Source organism: Meleagris gallopavo, chromosome 10 (assembly GCF_905368555.1).
Source record: "Meleagris gallopavo chromosome 10, MGAL_WU_HG_1.1, whole genome shotgun sequence".
In the NCBI taxonomy this organism is placed as follows: Eukaryota; Metazoa; Chordata; class Aves; order Galliformes; family Phasianidae; genus Meleagris; species Meleagris gallopavo.
In genome coordinates this window covers 16020120-16041340 of record NC_139413.1, presented here as the reverse complement: position 1 = coordinate 16041340, position 21221 = coordinate 16020120, and the positions used below count along the sequence as shown (strand labels likewise).

Genomic DNA, 21221 nt, shown 5'->3' with positions numbered 1-21221 from the left:
CCTTCTCCATATGCTTTAGATTCAGGTTCATTCCCTGAAAGCTGCTTCCTACGACAGCGCAGGCCCATCACACTGTCACTGCAAAACACCTCTTTGCATTGCTGCTGCAGAGGGCGCTGTCTCACCCAGAGCCAAGCAATTCCTACTGTGGTGCCCAGGATCTCAGCACCATGGAAGGAAGCACAGGGGAAACAAGCTGGAGCCTCCTGGTAGGCAGCTCCTGCCACTCCACTCAACCCATATTGCAGGTGGGGCCTGCCACAGACCCTTGCCTGATGTACATCTACACAGCAGGCTGCCACAGCCTTGGCTGGGGTGAAGAGAAGCATTGCAGACATCCTCTTGCCACAGTCAGTGAAAGAAGGAAGCCTTCACTGGTTTTTCCATGCATGTATTTATTATGAAATCAGATAGTTATAGGCAATTAGAATAGTTTCTACAATAATAAAGTTTAATACTTTAAATTACTTGGGAAAATTCCACACATCTTTAAGCATTTAATTTAATGTTTCCATTGCTTCTTGACATGAGTCTTCTTACACCACACAATAAAAACTAAAATGTTTCTGTATTCTCCAGTGCTGCAATGTACAGCTTCATGTACTGCATTCTTCATTCTCACATGAACATGCTGTGTGTGCATCAACAGTATCCTGCATGTCCTCTGACTTCTGGTCAAACTTCATCTGTTTGTCAGCCAGGCTCGTAGCTGAATCTGATGATTAACAAGAAATGGAAAGCAATCAGCATGCTTTAGAAGCAGTTTTGCAAGGTATGGCATTTACCATGCACTCATCGTTAATTAAACCAGGCTTGGCTTCTCCTTGCTGTCATCCATATTTACACTCAGCTAAGTCAAGCTGAGATGTTCCAGGAAAATCACTTACTTAATAAGTCATTTCTACATTGGAAACCAGTTCTTCCATGTAGAATTTTATTAAAAATACATTTAGAAAAAGAAATTGTGGTCTTAAAGGAAAACACACTTTGAAAACACACACAAACGTATAATCAGTATAGTCTATATCTATCTAATCTAATCTCTTTGATATGCAATATCTCTACAATATACTTGTAGAAGGGATATGTTCCGGTATCGCCACACCTGTGGGCAGGAATCCTGTTCACACCTGCCCTTCTATGGCCTAAATCAGCTCAGGAAAACAGGATTATGCCCAAAGGCAGTGATCAGTGAAAACATACAGGATGAGGATCACTGTTTCAAGGTGTGGAACATGATCCTGAATCATCACATGCTGCAATGCAGCTGAGTCACATATTGACTGTGCTCTTACCCTCTCCTTACAATGTTAGATCCAAGGATAATGAAGAGGAGATCAGTTTAGATTTTAAATGCCACTGCCATGAAAAGCAGTAAAATTAGAACAATTACAATTACAAAATTACACTTTCTGTGGACTTACCAGCTGGGAGGCAGTGGAAACCAACAGTGACTGGAGTTGTCTTGGTAGCAGAGCATCCCTTCATACAGCGCAGCACAGGCTCTGTAGAGTAGCACTTGGAATCAACACCCGCAAGCTGAACCGTCTTCTCAAGCTTCACGAATGAACGATGCAGTTTACAAGCTGTAACAGAATCACTGATGGTAGTTTATGTTCTTACGTGCAAAATCTTCAAATCTCCCCAGACTGACCCATCTGCCAATTTGCAAGCAAATTGCTTCTATAAAGACTGAATGTTGATCATAAGCAAAGCAGCACTGCATCACTGACTGATAAGCTTTTCAAATCAGCTAATTAGATATGGAGTTACTGAAATTTAATTTAAACTGTAACTGGCTTAATTTCTAGATTAACATGTAAAAACAGTCTGGAATATGTTCTAATAAACATTTTGCAAAGTAAACTGGCTCACTGAATAGCCACCAAACAACATTCAAAGGTTTTGAATATTCATCAGTAGAAAGAGGAGAGGGGTGTTTCCAAACAAATAAAAACAATAACTAAAGAATTACACCATTACCACCGTCATTCAGACTCAAAATTGCTGCAGAGAGAGCAAAGATCACTGCTGCCAGCTGGTAATACTGGTCTCATTTTGGATTCCCAGGACAAGTTACAAGTGTGTGAGTGGCTAAATGAACCACATCTAAGCTTTATTCTCAGCATGTCAGACATTTTCACCATATGCCAGAGGGAAACACAGAGTGTGGCAACTAGCAATAGCATGAATTTTGTTGTGTGCACGCCTATGTACTGCACGTATATCTAAAGCAAGTCTGATGCCAGGTATTCTTTACGAAGACACATAGAAGAATGACAGTTGATATACAGCTGGACATGTGAAAGTCATCTCCAGGTAACAAGTAAGTCCTTCCCATCAGGTTTACAGAGGTAATGTGCTTGTTCTCCTCCCTCCTCCATGGGATGCTGTTGTACCATAACCTCAGCTGAGAGAATGGAGCACACTGTAAGATCCTAATCTACTGAAACACTTAAAATATAGCCCTTTTATTTTTTCCTTCATTTCAACTATGTAATTAAGTCCCTGGAGCTACTTGTGTGCTCAAATGTTTGACAGGTTGCACTGGTTCAAAACTCAGGTGGTGAGCCATAGTAATTACTAATCCCCATCTGCTTTTTTGGTGGATCAAATGTTGGCTGGAAAGTGCTATTTGCTTACACCAAACCATTCAATGTGAATTTATTTTCTTACTTTTTAAATTTAATCTTCTTCTTCATAGTTTTCGCTTCAAAACAGTGGTTTCATTTCAGCTTGATTCATTTCAACTAATTAGGTTTTTCTCGGATTTGACTAACTTCTAATTTCTTATTCCTTTCTAAGCTGGAAAATATTGGTTATATTTAATATAACTGAAGAGTGAGACCTTTATAAATGTTTTTTCCAATGTATTTACAGATTTAACATTTTCTGAACAATACTAAATTAAATTAATCGTAGCTTTCATACCTCCTTTACAGGGCGCTTCTTCCAAGATCCAAGAATGACCAAAGCTCACAGCATCTTTAGCTAGAAATCCATTGGGCATCCGATACTCCTGTTCACATTCTGCATCATATTTTCCACAGATTCCACATGTTTTCCCTGCCATCCATAAAGCAACTTGAATCTTCAAGGAAAAGTAAAAAACATTTCAAATTTAAAACAAACAAACATAACAAGAGTGTGGAACAGATTTTTGCTATGTATGTGCCTTTCAGTATCATAATACAACATAGAATGGCTTGGGTTGGAAGAGACACCTCAAGGATCATCTAGTTCCAGCATGGCAACACACAAACATATAAATGCTTTCCTTCTTTGCTAAGAGCTCACACGTACCTCACAGTCAGATGCCAAACTCCCATGATGCTGTGGTGCATTTAGCTCCGTTGCAGCCTTTAAAACCTGCTGTGCCTGGCTAGCTTATTAAGTAATTATTAGTTTTGACTATTATTCTGAAGCTTCTGTGCGATTGATGTTTTCCTAGTAGGTGATAAATGCAGTATGATAATATTGATTTTCTTACATTTCTGTTTCCCATTTTTTTAGTACAGCCTTTCAAACATGGACAGAAGCTGAAAACTCTTTTTTCTTCTTGCAGATACACTGCTGACTCAGACTATGTATGCTCACAGGCCCATTTTCCAGCACACACTTGCTGTAAGAATAAATTAGTATTGGTGAAGGATTCTTGGATGTCCTATTAAGAAACACAGAGAAGGACTCTGCAGCACTGGCTGCATTATCTTCTTTTATGTTTGTTTTTTTTCTGGGGGGGGGAGAGGGGGGTAAGGCCTGGACAGATTTAGCTTTGCTACTGGACAGTATTGCACTCACACATACAGATATAAGGAGATCATACAGAAATATGTCATCTAGATTTATGAAGAGGAAACTATACCGAGAATGTTTGTCCATCGAAGTACAATTTATCGATACCAAAGACTGGGGCAACAAGTACAAGCCCTTGGTTTTCATTGTGAATCCACAGAGAAGCACCTAGAAGAAGAAAAGAATATAAATAATAATAATAATTTAAAAAAAGAAATAATAATAATTTAAAAAGACCCAAACTGTCTCCTCTAATAGAGGAAAAAGTAGCTATCATGTTTTAAAAATTACTCTTTTGCATCTTTTGCTTTGAATTCCTCACTAGTTCTCAAGAAGCACAGACTGTAAAAAAATAAAGAGTGTACACATAGATAAAAAGTGTTTGTAAAAAGTTGGAAAATAATTTTAATTATCACAGGTTTACTTATTTTTCTTGGGATTATTAGCATATCACATTTATTCCTAGAAAGGCTTACAGAGCTGCTTATAATACCTGTGCAGTTGTGCAGCTATTCGAAATTCTGACTACATTGCATTGGAGTAATAAAATACAAAAAATAACACGATTGTCACTGGGACATTTTTAGCACAATTATTGCTCACTAAGTACATAATAATTAGGGCAGAGCGCTGCACTGGCAGATGCTAACCCAATTTCAGCAAGATTTATCCTGAATCCTGTATCACAGATACATAGTCGGGGAGCATCTGCATTGTGCATTCCCCCCAGCTGTGTAGCAGAGAATGAAACAATGTCCTCCTGTGTCCTTTTACAGAAAAAATATCCCTGCTTGGAAATAAGAAAGCAGCCTAGTTTTCCTGTATATGCACAGTTCTCTGTATTTATGCCTGACAGATTTCAGAATATTAACCAGATGTATACCTATGAAGCAAAATGAGAACATCTTGTATCTATGAGGGTGGTGAAGGTTTTATCAAGCAAGGTTTTATTCCATAACTGATACATTTCTCCAATTTGGAGCTCCAGTGGGAGCCACAGCAATATATGAAACAGTAGTTACACTTTACTTTGCTTGGCCACCTTGAGTGTTTCATGCTCTAATTGATCTTTGTAAACATTCACATGCAAGTGAGTAACATGCAAATTCTTAAGTAACAACCTGACAGCAAAGGATATAAATACTTACTGAACACAAATTTGTGGAAGATCTTTGATACAATTCTTTTGTCTACTCTTCCTCTCTTTCTCCTAACATACACATGAAAATGAAACCAAGGGAATGCTGTGTCACTTACCAGCAGATACGAGGGAAATGTTGGCAGTGGGGCTCTCAGCCCCGTCCACCAGCAGTTTCACCTGTCCATTCACAGGATGCATGTCAATTTCACTGTTAAGAAGAAGAAAGTTCTTATCCTGTTTGTATCACATTTATACACATACACTGACCAAGTGATTTTCTTGCTCACTAAATATCACTGGTCACAACATAAGCACATTCCAACTGTTTAAATTACTTTGGGGCATTCCTATCACCTAAAATGCAGGATAACAACATCATAGGCATCATGTTCAGTATGCATAGCAAGTAAATAAGGAAAATGCTGAAAACTCATGGGCTGCTGAACAAAGCTGAGCAAAGCTTAGATCCAAGCTCCTCTCCCACTCCATGTGGACAATGCAGTCCCTCATGCGATGGGAGCTGGCACAAGTTACTTACTGACTGCCAATCTTGATGTTGATGGCTTTAAGGTTTGCAGCTTCTTCAGCACTTTTCATCATCACCAGGAACTTAAGATCAGAGCTGCAATCCTGAGCCAAGACGTGATAGCAGTTTGCTGGCATCGAGTAGTTGAATTTGACTTCATTAAAGGTTGTGATCTTGTTGTGTGAAACGGAGCAGCGAGCTGGTTAAATAAAATGCCAGTGAATATTTGCTTTTCTGTTAAGAAAAGCTGTTAGAGGGCATGTTGTATTTCTAGTGCTGTATTATTTCATGGTTGTTTTATTTTTTCTATATATGATATTTTTGTATAGACTATAGGGACTTTTTGCCACCAGCCACCCATAACTTCTAAAAAAAAGCATGAAAAACACAGCCCTCTGTCTAACAAAGTAATTGCCAGAAAGTTTATGTTATCACTTCAGATAATTGTCAGTCTTGATTTCCCTGAAATGCTTTCTCTATATATGCACAACATTCTCTCCCAGTTGAACTATCCTTGCACTATTGCATCCCATTCCCTAATAGACTGGAGACAAATAATCCCAGGAAAAAAAAACTAAAAATCAGAAGATGTTCAAATTAATTCCTGAGGAAACTGAGGACATCCTGCTTCTGAACCTGATCCAACTCTGACCTTTCAAATTCTCGAGCACTGCAGAGGGGGCTTCAGCAAAGACATTCCAGATTGGAGGCTGCAGCTCTGAAGCTGGGATCCTCGGACCCACAGGGAGTGATAGAGGAAGCCTCATGGCTTCTTGATAGAGGGTCATCTGAAAAAGAATTTGGAAGCATTGTAAAAGTGTAGTTGTACCAAATATTCACAACAAACAGCTGAGATAACCTTTTCTCCTATATGGAAATCAATTTCAGTCTCTTCTGCCTTGGTTGACAAAGAATTTATATGAAATTATGAATTGTGTTCATCTGATTCACTGCACACGAGATTTTGCTTCTTTTTGGTATGGGTCATAATTCAGTTAGTATTCATGAGAGAATGTATTACTTCCTTATCAAATGTGTTTATGTGAACACTTACGGAGCTCCCACAGATGGAAATGCATGTCTTTATGAGTACCCACCATGCTCTTTTTGCAAGAACGAAACCACTGTATGAATATTCTTTGATGAAATATAAAAAGATTGAAAACTCTTAAGAGCCGTTTTCATCATTTACACCCAACTGATGCTTACTTTACTTAGCTTTTCCTTCTAAGAATTGGCCCAGTATAATTAAACAACACCAACAGTCTCACTTTTCTATGAGGAAAACATAGGAGAGCAATGACAGTTTCATATTTACATCAGGCAGCTTGACAACAATATCACATGTCCTCGGAGAAGTCAGAGCCACGACCATCCTGGCTTGTCGAGAAGGATTCTTGCCCATTCTCTCAGAGAAACCCAGCATAAATGCAGCCCCGGGGACAAACTTGTAAAACCTTCAAAAAAGGAAAGATCTGGTGAAACAGAGAGGCAAAAAGAGGCACCCATCCAAACCAGGCAGCTCACATTTGTGCAGAAGTGTCATACAGGTTCTTCGGCATCACTGGCCACATCCCCATAACCACTCCCTGCTTTACTGATCAGCGTTCAGAGAAAGAACCTGTTCCTTGGTTTTCAGTATGACCAGCTCAAAGAATTACTGTACACAGGGTGGCGATATCTCCCACTCGGGTTTTGTGTCCAAGGGCAATACTCAGACAGCTCACAGACTTAAAAAATAGCTGGTACTTTATTCCCTAGAACCTCGTGGGTGGATACTGATTTTTCACATTTGACCAATATCATATACAAGTAGCACTAAAGGTTAAAACCTCACCATTCAACCATTGATCTGACATTCGAAGGAACCTTGGGCCACTCCAGCTTCACTTGTGCAGCAGGGTGCCCAGCAAACCGTCCAGTCACCAGCTCAGTAGAAACCCTGTAGTCCCGGCAATTCCGGCCCCATTTCAGGTAAGCCTACAATGGAGCGAAAAGCAGTCCATTTTTAAAAACATTGAACATTATTTTATTGCTATGTATGTGGTTGCACGTGACAATTTTTTGAGCCTTACCACTGCCTTGTGTGCATTGAGGACCGAAGCATCTGCACAGAGCTTCCACTTGCTTGAATCTGTGAGGTTTGTCACAAATACCTGCATCCGCGGCCTCACGGAGTCAGTATCAGTGTATACAACAAGCTGGAGGCCTCCTGTCTTCTTATTGTTACTAACGCCATGGAGAAAAGCAGCTAACACTGGGGTTTTGATGTCACCCAGAAACTTAGGCTAAGAAGAAGGGGGACAAAGTTTGCAAAGAACAACATTACAAAGGAGTTGCTATGGAGCATTTTAAATGCAAGATCTAGCAAATAAAAAACGGAACTACAAATATATAGCAGTGTATGTACTGCACATATATCTACGTGTGTCTGTAAACTCTCATGCATGTGCCTTAGGATGAGTGTGCCCCTGCAAGCACAGAAGGATCTCATCGCTATGTTTGAGATAAGCCAGAATTTGTGCCATTTACTGAACTACACCATGCTCATCATGAAATGACTGAACCATGAAAAGCATGTAGGGGATCTACAGTGTGTGTCTCACTCTTGACTGATATTCAAAACTTGACAATTCGGTGTTTCTCTGTTCCCATTGCCCTAGCTGAACAATTACTGCAAATGCATGGCACTCTGCCACTCTTCCAATGCTAGAAATGATGCAACTAACCCAGGAAGCAGCTCGGGATGTGTCACGGCTGGATCTGGTAGAGGAGTATCTGCTGGTACCTCTGTCAACAGGGAGTTTTCTTTTGGGGAACTGCAGGAAGAAAACACATCATGCTCATGTAGGTAATTTAAAAACCACACTTGAAGAAACTGCACTAGGCAGTGCTGCAGAATATCCTTTGTTATGGAGCTTATTACTGATATGAGTCTCAGAAGAACAACCACAGCTGATTTGGTGTTATCAGTACTGCAGTTTCCCTCAGCAAAGACAACAAGTGGACTTCAAGGTTTTAATTTAGCTTGTAACAGATTCCAAACTCAATTAACTAAGAATGGAAAACTCACCTCTTGTCTGTGTGCTGATCTAAAGCGATACTGATAAATCTCATGATGCCCCTTTGAAAATAATAAGAAGGAGATGAAAAGCCTTGGAAGAAAAGAAATGCTGCAATTGTATTCAAATCTGAGCACTGGGAACTATGTCAGAATTTTAGTAATTATCATTCATGCATAGTTTTCTGTATGCTTAGTTATAAGCACATAATGCAATAGTCAAAATGGTTGAAATAGTTTATATAAAGCATTAATGTTTCTACTGCAAAATAAAAATATAAACAAGCAATTTGTATAGACAGAAAGCAATACATTGGTGAAACATGCTTCTCTGCCTACAACAAAAGTTTCAGCAAACTTGTAGAAACTTTTGAGATGCTCTAACAGCGACAGCTGAGCTGTAGCTTACTGACACTGCAGCTGTGTTTGCAGAATAGATATTAAAATTTGTTGTTAATATTTACTGTGTTAATTAATAACTTGATACAAAGCCAGCTGCCTTGAGGAGTACAATTCACAAATACTATCAGCATCATTCAATTTACTGACAAATATTAGTTACCCATATTTTGGAATGCATGCTGCTGCTGCTGCTGCTGCTACTGCTGTCATCTTCCAGATGTCCTGAGTGATGCTCATGGCTGTGGTGACTCACTGACCTGCTGCTGCTGCTGCTGCCATTTAGACGCCGTGACTGATGGCTATGGCGACTTCTTGTCTTGCTGCTGCTGCTACTGCTCCTACTACTGCTATCTTTGCTGCTGCTGCTGCTCTTGCTGCTGCTACTGCTGCTACTTGTGCTGCTGCTGCTGCCTCTGCTGCTGCTACTGCTGCTCTTGCTGCTACTACTGCTGCTGCTACTACTGCTGCTGCTACTACTGCTGCTGCTGCTTGAGTCTTTGTTTCTAACTTGCTTTACTTGATCATTTTCCTCTTCATCCATAGGCTTTTTACGATTAGGAGAGGAGGCAGAAGATGAGGAAGAAGAGGTGGCAGTTGAGGAGACAGAAGATGAGCTGGAGGAAGTTTTTGCATTGGGCTCTGTCCCAAGCTCTGCTAGCATAGCATTTCCTTTCTTAGATGGTCGATTTTTTGGGTGCTGTGTTTTGTTTGCAACCTGCAAAATAATTCATAGGAAATTACAAGAGAGGGGAAACATCTGTTTCTGTATTTACAATGTGAAAAATCTGTGGGTGTCAGACAAGCTGCTCACCACAGCCTTTCCTGCCCCACCATGGAAGCTCACTCTTCCACTCCAAAATCTGCCCCAGCAAGGAGGACCAGTCCCAGCTGGATGCATCCCTCAGGTCAGTCTCTCCAGATGTGACACGGGCTGACAGCACTGGCACCTTTTGAAGTAACCCCATCCTGGCTTTCCCATGTCAGTTTTCTACACTAGCCTTCAAATTCTTTATGGCTTTATTTACTGGAAAATATCCTCCCCTTGCAGACTCCAAGTCTCTTACCTTGAACACATTTTCAATGCCTAGAATCCTCTTCAGTTTAGCTTGAATGTCCTCATACGGAGAAGATTCATCCTCTTCCTCAGACTCTGAGTTTACCTCATTAATTATTTTGGAAGCTGCTCTAGATCCTGCCTGAATCTCCAGCTGAATTTTGTCAATATCAGCATCTGTTGGAACTGCACACAAATTGCACAGATTAAAAAGTTATACCGCTTTAAGGGGCGCTAACAAACCTAATAAGAAAGGCTTGTGCTCAGTATTGTACCTGGCATCAAAACTATTTTAGCTTCATGTTCTCCAATTAATCTGTGCAAATATGTGTTCTTTATGAAACTGGCATCTCTTGACCTTCTGGAAAAGCAGAGCTGGCAGCCAAGACGATGCATTTTGAGGCAAATATCTCGTTTATGTGTTCTTTTTCCTGTGCTATGGCGAAGATCTTCTTGAGAATCATGGGACTGTTTCCTTGGCATGCTGTCAGGCTCTTGCTGTAATGGAGATGAGCATGTGAATGTCACTGGGAGCAAATCATAGGCAAGAGTAAAACTGCAGGTATAGGTAGCACATAAGGGGTATGTGTAACTGTGCAAGCAAAAAAGAATAGGTTACCATTGTGAAATGTTCCCTGGAAGCCCTCTCTGATGTTTGGAAAGGTTCTTCCATAATTTTCAATGGAGCATCTCCCGGCAGAATTGAGGTCCTCTTTTCAGCACCTAGTTCTCCTATGTTCCTTGATACAGCAAAAGCCTTATGTCTGTGAAAATATACATAGAAAGTGGTAAACCCATGTATTTGGATTAAACAAATTATTGTCCTGTCTTTGTCAAGTGTTATGACACAAGCATGTTCTTTGAACATGGGAAGTGTATATGCAACTGTTAGTATAAATATTGATAAAGACAATTAAGAGGTCACGAGGAACATCACAGGCAGTTTTCAAAGCATGGGTAAATTTAAATAAATTTCCAAAATGAGAGACATTTATTTGGAAATAAAAATATTTAAAAAAATAAGAATTAGTAAAAAAATAAATAAATTAAAATAAAATAAAATTAGCTCCTAAATATTTGAGGCATATTTTGACTTTCAATTCCCTTATTTCTCTTCTTTGCCCTTTATCCTAAAGGTTATCTATCAACATTGCTTGTCTAGAAACCTCCATAAAACATCTGTGAATTATGAACTTCATAAGGTTTCCACAACAGAAATGAAGTAATGCCATCGTACCTTCCAACCACTATCTCAGTTTCCTCACGGCATGGGTTTGTTTCAATCTTAATATTTTTCAATTTCATATCTATCTTGGCATCAAACTTCATCGGCATTCTTGTCTGGACCTCGCCTTGAATTTCAACAACGTGTTGAAAGTATTCTGTGTTGATGCCCATCGTTGCGACTGTATGCACGTATAAACTGAAATAGAGTGATGTGGTTGTATGTAAGAAAGGTGTTCGCTTCTACGTTGAGTTCTCTGTCATAAAAAAAAGAAACAAAAAACTTCCATCTATAATTAAGGCATAAGAAATCTGCCATACCTGGGGTTTAAGTCAGACCGAATCTGCATTGTGGATTCGAGCAACTGAGAAAGTCTAAAATCTCCAGTTAAAGGTGGAGTCATCTTTCCATCAACTGCAAAAGACAGAACAGCATTTTAAAATAGCAAAATTAAAAGAAAGGACTTGAGTGTAAGCAAGATGCAGTTTTCAGGAAGAGGTAATATTTTCTCTTAATACAGTGAAAATTGCTGAAAAACGAGACATTGAGACAAAAGGTCATTTTTCAAATCTTGAAAAGAAAAAAATATACAGAAAACTTGTTCTGTGTTCAGGTGCTTCGGCCTCCAACCGTTTCTGTGCTGCTGCTGGGCTTTGCACTGAAGACCCAGAACTGGGCACAGAACTTCTGGTGCAGCATCATACGTGCTAAGGAGAAAAAGCCTTTCGGAGCTCGCTCTGCTTCAACTTTGGCAGCCAAGGATGCAGTTGGCGTCCATTACCACAAGGGCACGCTGCCGATTCACCGTCAGCTTTTCCACTGGGCCTCTCAGGCCCTTTTTTGCAAAGCTGCTGCCTGGGCAATGGCCAGTCTGCACACTCACGAGGGTTTACTTTTCCCTTTGCCACGATTCAGCACCGTCCTGTCAGGCCATCCCTCCAGCCTGCCGCTGTCCCCTGGAGCGGCAGCCTGACCCCCCAGCACAGTGACAACTCACCATTTTCATGTGTGCCCAGCTTCTTTTTTAATACTTTCACTACCTCTCCTCCTGTGTTTTAAGACACTACAAAAATCAGGTCTTTTTGTTTGTTTGTTTTTCTATATCTTTCCCCAGCCTCTCTTAGCCTGTCCCTCCCACCTGCTAGCACAGCAGACCTTGTACTTCCCAACCCACCGCTGACTGCAGCTCGTGCCAGGGCAGTGGTGTAGGACCCATACTCCAGCGGCAGGCCGAGGCAGCTGGGAACCATGTATCGCAGCTCTCCCATCCACACTGGCTGCGTCCACTGCCCTGCGATGCCATTGCGGATCTGGCTGATGATTCTCTTCATTGCCGTGTTTCGATCAGCAGGTTCCACTACAGTCTGCCAGAGGACAGATGTCCAAGGGGTGAGGAAATGAAGTGACAGTGGTGTCGAGCCTTGCAAAGAGAAGTAGGGGGCCCTGATACCTTCATGGCCTGTTGCAGGACTTCCTTGTTGATGTTGACGAAGGCCACTTCTTGGCCAAGTATTTTCAAGTAGGCTGATATCAAGGGGGTTTCTGTTGGCAGCTCTTTCCATCCCAGCAGCTAGGGAACAGATCAGGAAACAAGTGAAGTTCCTTAATGCAACGCTTTACAAATGGCAGTTTAGCAAGCCAATGACAACTGTTAATGACCAACTCAGCCTTCTTTTGCCCCTCATATTTCCTTGGTATTCTGTTAAAAGTGTAATGTTGCTATTTTAGACATCCTCCCTATCACTGTGATGTTCCTTATCCACTGTTCATTTATTTACAGTGAAATAACTTTAATACAGAGGACCTAGGCCATTTGTACTGTTAAACCCAGTTTGAAAGCACTGCACCAGATCATCGTTTCTCTTGAAGATAAGGAGAACTTCTTACAAACTACGCTGGGAAAATGGAGGAAGGAGAAAACCTGCCAGGCACAAGAGATGTTTGTACTGTGACATCCACTTTCCCCTTCTCTCACTGCTCTGTCTGCAGTCATATCTGAGGTGGGAAGGAAGTGGGGGTGCAGCGAGACTTGCAAAAATCTCTGCAGTGAGACTTGCTGAAGGAATATCTCCTCTCACTGCAGATCCCTCCTCTTCTGCAGAGATACTCAAACTGACTGCTGGTGGGTAATATACTCTCTGAGATGAGCTTAACTTTTACGATAAGCCTCACTAAATATCTCCTCATGTAACCCACACATTATATTACTAAAAACACGCACAGCTTTTCCAAGCTCCTTTATCTTCTTGTATGTGGGATATTCAGCAAACGGGATGTTTCTTTTCATTATGACATCTGTGAGGCCTTCTGCTCGGATGCCAACCTACAAAAACAGTGTGAGAAGGAATAGTCTGAAACATACTTACAGAGTGGAAACTTAGGAGTCAAATTTTAATATGAAAATTGTTCTATTTGCTTTATTACTAAATTAAGTAAATATTTACCTCTATCAGATCAGCCACTGAACCTGCAGAATTTGCCATCAATTTGGAAATTATTGCTGATGGGAACATAGTTCCTGGGCTGTTCATAACAAAAATTTCTCCAGCAGCACCAACTCTATAGTTATCTTGGGTGGAAGCAAACAAAAGACCATTTTTCTAACCATTCTACTCATCATTCAAGACTGCATTTCTGTGGCTTTTTCAGTTACTGACTCTAAGGTATATCATTACATAAGTTTTAATTGTTCAGGCTCAGATTAATAAATACTTATTCCTGTTCTTTTAAATATGTAACTGCCACACTTAATTCAATTTCTTATCCAAATGCAGAATGTTTTACAGAATGACAGGAGCAGCAGGGAAATGAAACCACAAAACAATAGATCAAGGGAGACTATTGAACTGACCCGAAGTATGCTAAGTATGTATTTCTGTAGCAAAAGGAGAAAGCTTCTACTATAGCTGTAAGAAGAAATAGATTAATTTTTCAATAAGAAATAAACTAAACATTTCAGAAACCAACCTTAGCAAGTATCTTACAGAATTTCTTTTTGCAGAGAGCAGCAGTTCTAAGAGGAAAAACTTTTCTAGACTCAAAGTACACAAGTACTGACAATTTGCATTCCTCCAAAGGACTTGGTAACCCTTAAGAAGGGATTTCTAAAGTTGCTGAAATGCTTTACTCACCAAAGTAACTGCCTGCTCGAATGACCTTGCTGCGCCAATAGCTCAGCCTGTCCAGTTTGGGGGCTAGCAGCTTAAGGGCAATGTTGCAAGCTGAAGATCTAAACAAAGAAAGGTAATATATCCAGAAAGAAGCTACACTCCATCAGAATAAGAAAATGAATTCAGTTTGTCAGCATATGCAGAAAATAGCACACTTTATCCTTGTCTCTACTTACATGTTGTACATAAATGGCAATCTGCTCTCTGACAAAGACTTCATGTGGGAATATACAAAACTAGCCACTTGCAAATTGCTTTCCTTCATTGCCACGTTAGCTATCGTCGTGATCAAAGCAAGGGCAGGCCTTGTCTCAAAGATAACAGCACAAGCCATCATTCGTACCTCAGGGGGAAGCGATTGGTCTGCAAGGATCTGGATGAGATAGCCCTGCACCTGGAAAGAGGAAACACGTCGGGAATTACCAAAGACTGTCTGACTGGAGTCTGTATCATATAACACCTCTAGCTATCTACAGCACTTGAAAGGCCAAAGCCTTGCCTACACTCGCCATATAAATAATCCCAATGGTCAATGGAAAGTCAATGGTGACTCGCTCGACTTCAGAGAAAGGTCTAAAACAAACAGCCCTATGGCAGTGTTTTGCCTGAGAAGTCAACAGAAGGTCTCTCTCTCTCCTCCTGTCTCTTGAGGAAGATTAAATTATCCACTTCTAGGTGGCTACATTTCTACCATACATAACAAACATCAGACTTAATTAGTTATATCGGTTGACTTCAGAAACAGTGTTCATTCCTTCTGAAAATTTCCTACTGAATAATATTTATTATGTATTGCCAGAAAACATTAGCTGAAATGTAAGCTTGTATTCTGGTGTTCTTAAAAATAAGCAAACATAATGAAACCACAGATTTGATGTTATTGAATTAATTACCCTCAGAGTATACATTTTCCTTCTTCAGTTCCTTAAGCAAATAAATCCCTGACAGATGTTACTTACTGTTTTGGGATCCTTCCAAGCTATCTTTCTCAAGGCCATGATGGCATCTATCTGAATGTGGATTGGGATATCAGAAGCACTGGATGAAGACGTTGGAAGGAACTTCAGGATACGCTTTAAGCTGGCTGGTTCTCCCATGTTGCCAATGCACTTCAGAGCTAATTTCATTTTGTCTTCACGGCCCTGCTGATTGCTTCATCTGCCAGGTCATGGATGGGCTATGGACAACAAAGCACAGTTCAACATTTTCCACCTAATATATATATACACGATGTCCCAGTAAAAAGCCGATCACAATAAAGTAAATCGTTCTAATTCATTAGAACTCAGCGATGACTGTAGAGGAGGAAAAAAAAAAAAAGAAAAAAAAAAAGTGAAAGCTGTGTATTCAGTGATGAAATTATTGTCTAATTTAGTAAAATGATTTATTGCCTTTGTTCTGGAGGAGGACAGTGAAATATGTATTTGTCTAATTGATTGATAATTAATAAAAAAATGTCCAGTTGACATTTTCATACCAGATCCAAAAAGAATTAAGCCAAAGTAGTGTATATTAACAAGCTATTGGGAACAACCCACCTGAAGAGCTTCTTTAGGACATGCTGAGGTCTGAGAACAGTATCTGTTGACTACAGAACTATATCCCAAGCAGGCCACTTGCTGAAGCATAGGATTTTTCTGAATTCGAGAGCTGGTCATTAAATCCTGTGGGGAGAAAAAAAGAAAAGGAAAATAAATAAATAAAATTAAAATGAGCTTTTAAGACAATGCTTGGCATAGCTTTCAGAGAAGGAAAATCATCACAGCTTATCTAGGGGGAGTAATTTCAGAATGATTGTTGTTTACATCAAAACAAATTAAATCAGCTTGTAGACATTTCATTAGCAAGCTTCACTTAGGACCTTAGTTCCGCAGTGGTTTCAACATAAATAAGCACAAATATTAGTTCATGGAGAGCCATTTGATTTTCCTCAGCTGAGCATCACACATAGTGAAGATTATGGGTGAACATCAATCAGTAAATAGAACATCTTTAGAACAGTGTGTGTCTCAGTTACATTAACAAAGCACTGTCAGTTAATATATTTTGCTTCCTATTTATGAAGAGAAATACTGACTAGAGATGGGAAAAAATCCTGTTCAATATAAATGATTATATATCATCTATTCTATTCTATTATTAGCTATTCTATTGACCATGCAAACAAAGACAAAGATTTGCCTGTAGAAGGCAAGGCACGTTAGTCCAGCATACTAAAATGGTACTATTTCTCTCTGTTAAGAGAGAAGGGCTCTTCTATCACTATAGCAAAATGAAGAATTATCTTCTCATATATGTCAAAATAAGAAAAAAAATCATGGATCAGTATTTGTGCAAAACTGGTATACATGATGGGAGAACCCACTCTAGTGAACTTAACAATCAAAGGTTGCCATCAATTAACATTCTTTTTGTTATTAAATTGGAAAGATTCATGTGGATTTACTCACTGCTGCTATTGGAAGTGTGTGTTCATCAGCTTTCATCAAATGGAGAGTCAAAGATACAGTTAGAAGGGTCTGAATATAGTTGAGGTCATCACTGCGAATTCTGGTCTTGAGGAATTTTAGTGCTTCTGTGGTGCCACTCACAGAAACTGCACTCAGGAGCCATCGCCTGCAAGCATGTTAGAAGAAGAAGTCTAGCTCTCAGGTCTACAGAAATGAAAAATTCTTAGCAGGTCACACAATGAAATACCTGTAACGAGGTTTATCTGAAACTTGTCTCCAGACAGACTCAAGAGTGTCAACACTTGCTATCCGGCAAAGCTGGACCAGCTCTAAGAATCTGTATGCAACATCGTCATGGAAATCTTGTTGGTTATTCAGGATTATGTGCTGCAGTGTTTCTACTATCTGTACAACACAAGAGAGAGAAGGGACGTGTAATTAAATCCTTTGATATTTCTGATCATATTTCTGGTCGCTCTTAATTTTCAATTAGGAGACTGATTCAAAGACCTAAAAATTCCATACCCGTTGCTCAGGGTTTTTTGTCTTGATCAGCTGAAGTGGCATCTGTGGTAGTACAGCTGGGAAGTGGTAGCGAAGGCTGCCATAGCTCTGCATGGGGATGTCTGGGGCATTGCCCCGCTCACTTCTCACCTCCAGCAAGGTGAGCTGCTGTCTGTCAAGGGACAGAGAAGAATTAGAAGTTGTCATAAAATATGTGTACTTACAGCTTTACCCAACTGCTGCTGGGCTTATTTCTCTTCTCATTGCAACTGGGGGTGAAAGGGACCATCAGAACTTGCAATTACTCTCACTTAGAGAAACAACCCTGCACCTACCTTGCTTCCATGACAGCCACCCCAGTAGGCTCACTGAATGGGGAGATCTGATACACCTGCTGCGACACAACCTCTGTGATCAGTGTGCTGCTGTCTGACTGCTTCAGCTTGTAGGAGAAAGCAGCAGTCCCTTTGGTGAGCCTTTCTTTCTAGAGAAGCACAGAAAGACCACAGAGTGAATGGGACAGATGGCTCATGTTATTCACCTTTTCCATCTGCTTGGTGTGAGGAAGGTCTTCCCATGTCTCACATACCATCATGTCCACGGGGCAGGGATAGATGTAAGCCATCCCAATGCTTTTTTGCACCTTTTCCTGGCAATTATTCGCGTCCACGGTTTTGGTAACAGATACTCGGCTATTCTTTCTGTCTTCCTGGATGACATACCTTGTGTGGCAAACACCTCCAATTCCAGCCTGAAAGGATCAGGAGAGGGAGAGAGACCTGTGAATTGTATCAGGATTTCCCCACAGGAGAGCAATCTTTGAAGTATCAGTAGGAGGGTAAGGATACACCGAGCCATGTTTTGGGTGAAGACAGATTGGATAAGGATTCACTGAACTATCTTTTGAAGCTGTTACCATTGCTCACAATTAATCCTACTGAACTAAAAAACAGACACAAACACATGAAATAGGCATATTTTAAGTTCAGTCAAGGAACTCAGAAAAAGTAATCAACTAATTAATACAAAAAATGAACAAATAAAATTGATCATGTTGCTGCAGCAGAGAAGCTATATAACAAACACATTCATAGCTAATGGTTCCTTTTTGATGAAGGCATTGCATTTTAAACAAAGCAATTTAAGAAATGTCTTTAAAGAATTCCAGTAAGACTAATTCCTTCAACATGTTCACATGTATTTTCTATGTGAATGAAAAACAAGTTTTTCAAGACGTATGCTTGAAAGGAGATTCAAATAAAGAGACACATGAATGAAGAGCACCTAACCAGAACGCATCCTTCCAGCAAAGTTGTTTTAGAAATGGAATGGGAAACACAAACCTCTTGTAATTCATAGACGTTCTGTGATTTTTTAATGGTTATCTGCAACATGTTCAATATTCCTCTCACTATGTTAACGCACAGATCTGGGCAGTCTTCTGGGGCATAAATGTTTCCAACCCGTCCACTGCTGTATTCAAATTTGAAGGGCCGGGTGAAACACGATGAGATCGCTTGGGTGATTTTGGAAGATCGAGTGAATGAATCCCTGGGCCAGACCCCATTGTATTCCTCCACTTGTGAAGAACGGATCTGAGAGGGAATTAAAAATAGATATTTACATGAATACAATCACTTTGGTACTAGAAGTGTGAACAGATTGGAAGAAATTGACCTAATCACTAGTTATCTACTCCTTCCTTCCAAATTTAGGCTTATATATCCATGTAGGAGTTGATTCTTTGATTCATCTATCTGTTGCTTACTTTGTAAAATCGGTACGACTCCTGGGGCTCAATATTGCTCTTTTGTGGTAGAGAAGCAGTTAACACGTCCTTGTTAACTCTTGGGAAGATTGTGAACAGTTTAGTCACATTAACTACATACGGGAAAAATATCATTCAAAAAGTAATAAAATAACATTTCAAATAAATCAAATGAAATTTCCTCCATTTTACTTCAGCCTTAAACTACAATAGCTGTACCAGGATCTGCTTTAGACTAAATTTAACATATAAAAAGTAAAATTATTCTAATTCTAACCCCCCCCTCCAAATATTCTTAGAATGTTTCTTTTTAATTCTTCCCCTCTCAAAATGTTTATTGCTTTGACTAAACAAGTTACCATATTTGATCCATAGTTGTGAATTGATTAAATCAACACTTCTTCATTTGTTTGCTTGTTTCCTTCTATGTACAGAAACACAGTGGAAATTAGAAGCAATTTTACTGACTTTGTTGAAGTTACTGCAATTTGAGGTGTGTTTTGCAGAGCACAGTCTGGGGCACACAACACAACAATTTCAAGATGAAGACAACAGTGAGAAGTACAATCCCTAGCTCATAATTTTAATATCTTACCATCATTAATGACAGAAGTTCTACAGCTCTTCTAAAACCCTTGAGAGATGTCCTTTTTGATGCCTTCCACTTTTTTTCCCAAGTGTGTAAACACAACCTATGCTTATTAATTGGCTGTATGACCTTACATCTGTGTATCTGCATTTTACATACCCATACCCATTTCTCCCCACAGGATTTGGAAAAAATTATTGAAAATTGAATAAAATCTTAAAATCAGAGGAAGCTTTAGCGCCTTAAGTTAGAAATAAACATTTTGTAACAGAATCCCTGGTACTGACACCTCTACTTTGCATATAAATTTTTGAGAAGCCCCTGCTACAAGCAATTATCACAACAAGCACACGTAAGAAATTGGATGGTAAATCACTCCTCAATTTTGAAACTTCAGTTTGCAAACCATTCCCTGAAACCTGCAGGGCTAAGTTACCAATTCTGTTCCCGTAGGCCTTCTTAGAACACAGGTGAGGAAAACACAAGTAAATGAACGTGACTTAAATTCAGTACTGGTTGGTATGTTTGGAACGAGATGTGGTCAGTACCTTAAGGAAGTAAGCATTCTCTGACAGCCCACTGATCTCCAGTTTGCTGCTCAAGCGCACACCAGCTTTGCCCAAACTTCTTTCTTGAAGCCCATTCAACATAAAACCTTCATAGTTGTACAGGTAACTATTTCTGCTTCTGAATCCTGGATCTGTGGGGAATAACAGCCATTTACGCAAAAGCTGTAAGCATATTCTAATGAATAGTCATCATAACAAAGCCACCAAGTTTATAGGTAGAGATGTACTTACCAATGTCAAACTTCTGGCTGCCTACAAAAAGAGATAGAAAAACCACATGAGTTATATCCGGTCTAAACCTAGTCGTTGTCAGTGAACTCAAGGAAATTCCAGGGAAGAATGAAGAAGGGATGCATAAGCTTACCCACAAGGGTGAGCACTAGTGCTAGTATGATCCCCCTCATAGTGAAGGTGAATAGGGCTCTGCCAGGCACGGTGAGACTTTTATGGAAGAATGTTCAGGAACACGTGGCTGTTTTCTGCTGAATTCTCAAGTTTTTTATCAGTTTATGTAAACACTTCTCTTTTTGCAATCATAACTTTTCTTCACAGGGAGTAAAGAAAATCAAGTATTGCCTTGGCATCTCTGACAAAAAACCTTTGTCTGATTGAGCAGAAGTTTCACAGTAAAACACTTACTTCGGCATTTTCAATAAATTTAAAATAGATGTGTTACTTGCTTTCCTAGATCGGGTCATGGCTGGCTGCTGGTACATGGCCCTGCCACAGATGAGATTGGTTTTGCCCAGGTTATGTTGACCTGGCACCTGACCCAAGTTGTTATCTACTGATAATAACCCAATTAGCAGTCAGTGTCATCTACGTTGATTGTGCTCTCCCTCTTCCCTCAGCTTTGGTTTATGGCCATTTCTGTAGGCCAGAGACTAAGCTAGATAAACCTTTGCTATTTATGTATTCATACGTGCACCAACACACATGATTTAACAGGCTACTAAGAAACAATATA

General features: G+C 39.9%; 1 protein-coding gene across 1 annotated transcript; it reads right to left on the bottom strand.

The window, feature by feature from the left end:
- Positions 1–388: 388 nt before the first annotated feature.
- Positions 389–20682, bottom strand: LOC100548146 (vitellogenin-2). Its single transcript, XM_085231345.1, is given in 36 exon segments — positions 389–715; positions 1425–1586; positions 2932–3091; positions 3866–3963; positions 5053–5144; positions 5475–5661; positions 6115–6250; positions 6781–6919; positions 7300–7442; positions 7538–7750; positions 8192–8281; positions 8536–8586; positions 9086–9640; positions 9990–10165; positions 10255–10477; positions 10599–10743; positions 11217–11402; positions 11525–11618; positions 12379–12568; positions 12655–12774; positions 13426–13527; positions 13649–13773; positions 14336–14433; positions 14551–14768; positions 15334–15518; positions 15521–15551; positions 15913–16038; positions 16825–16990; positions 17072–17229; positions 17350–17500; positions 17664–17812; positions 17918–18079; positions 18672–18923; positions 20234–20385; positions 20486–20506; positions 20619–20682. Coding segments are annotated over 36 exon segments (5415 nt in total). The 5' UTR covers positions 20659–20682; the 3' UTR covers positions 389–596.
- Between the last annotated feature and the right edge of the window lie 539 nt (positions 20683–21221).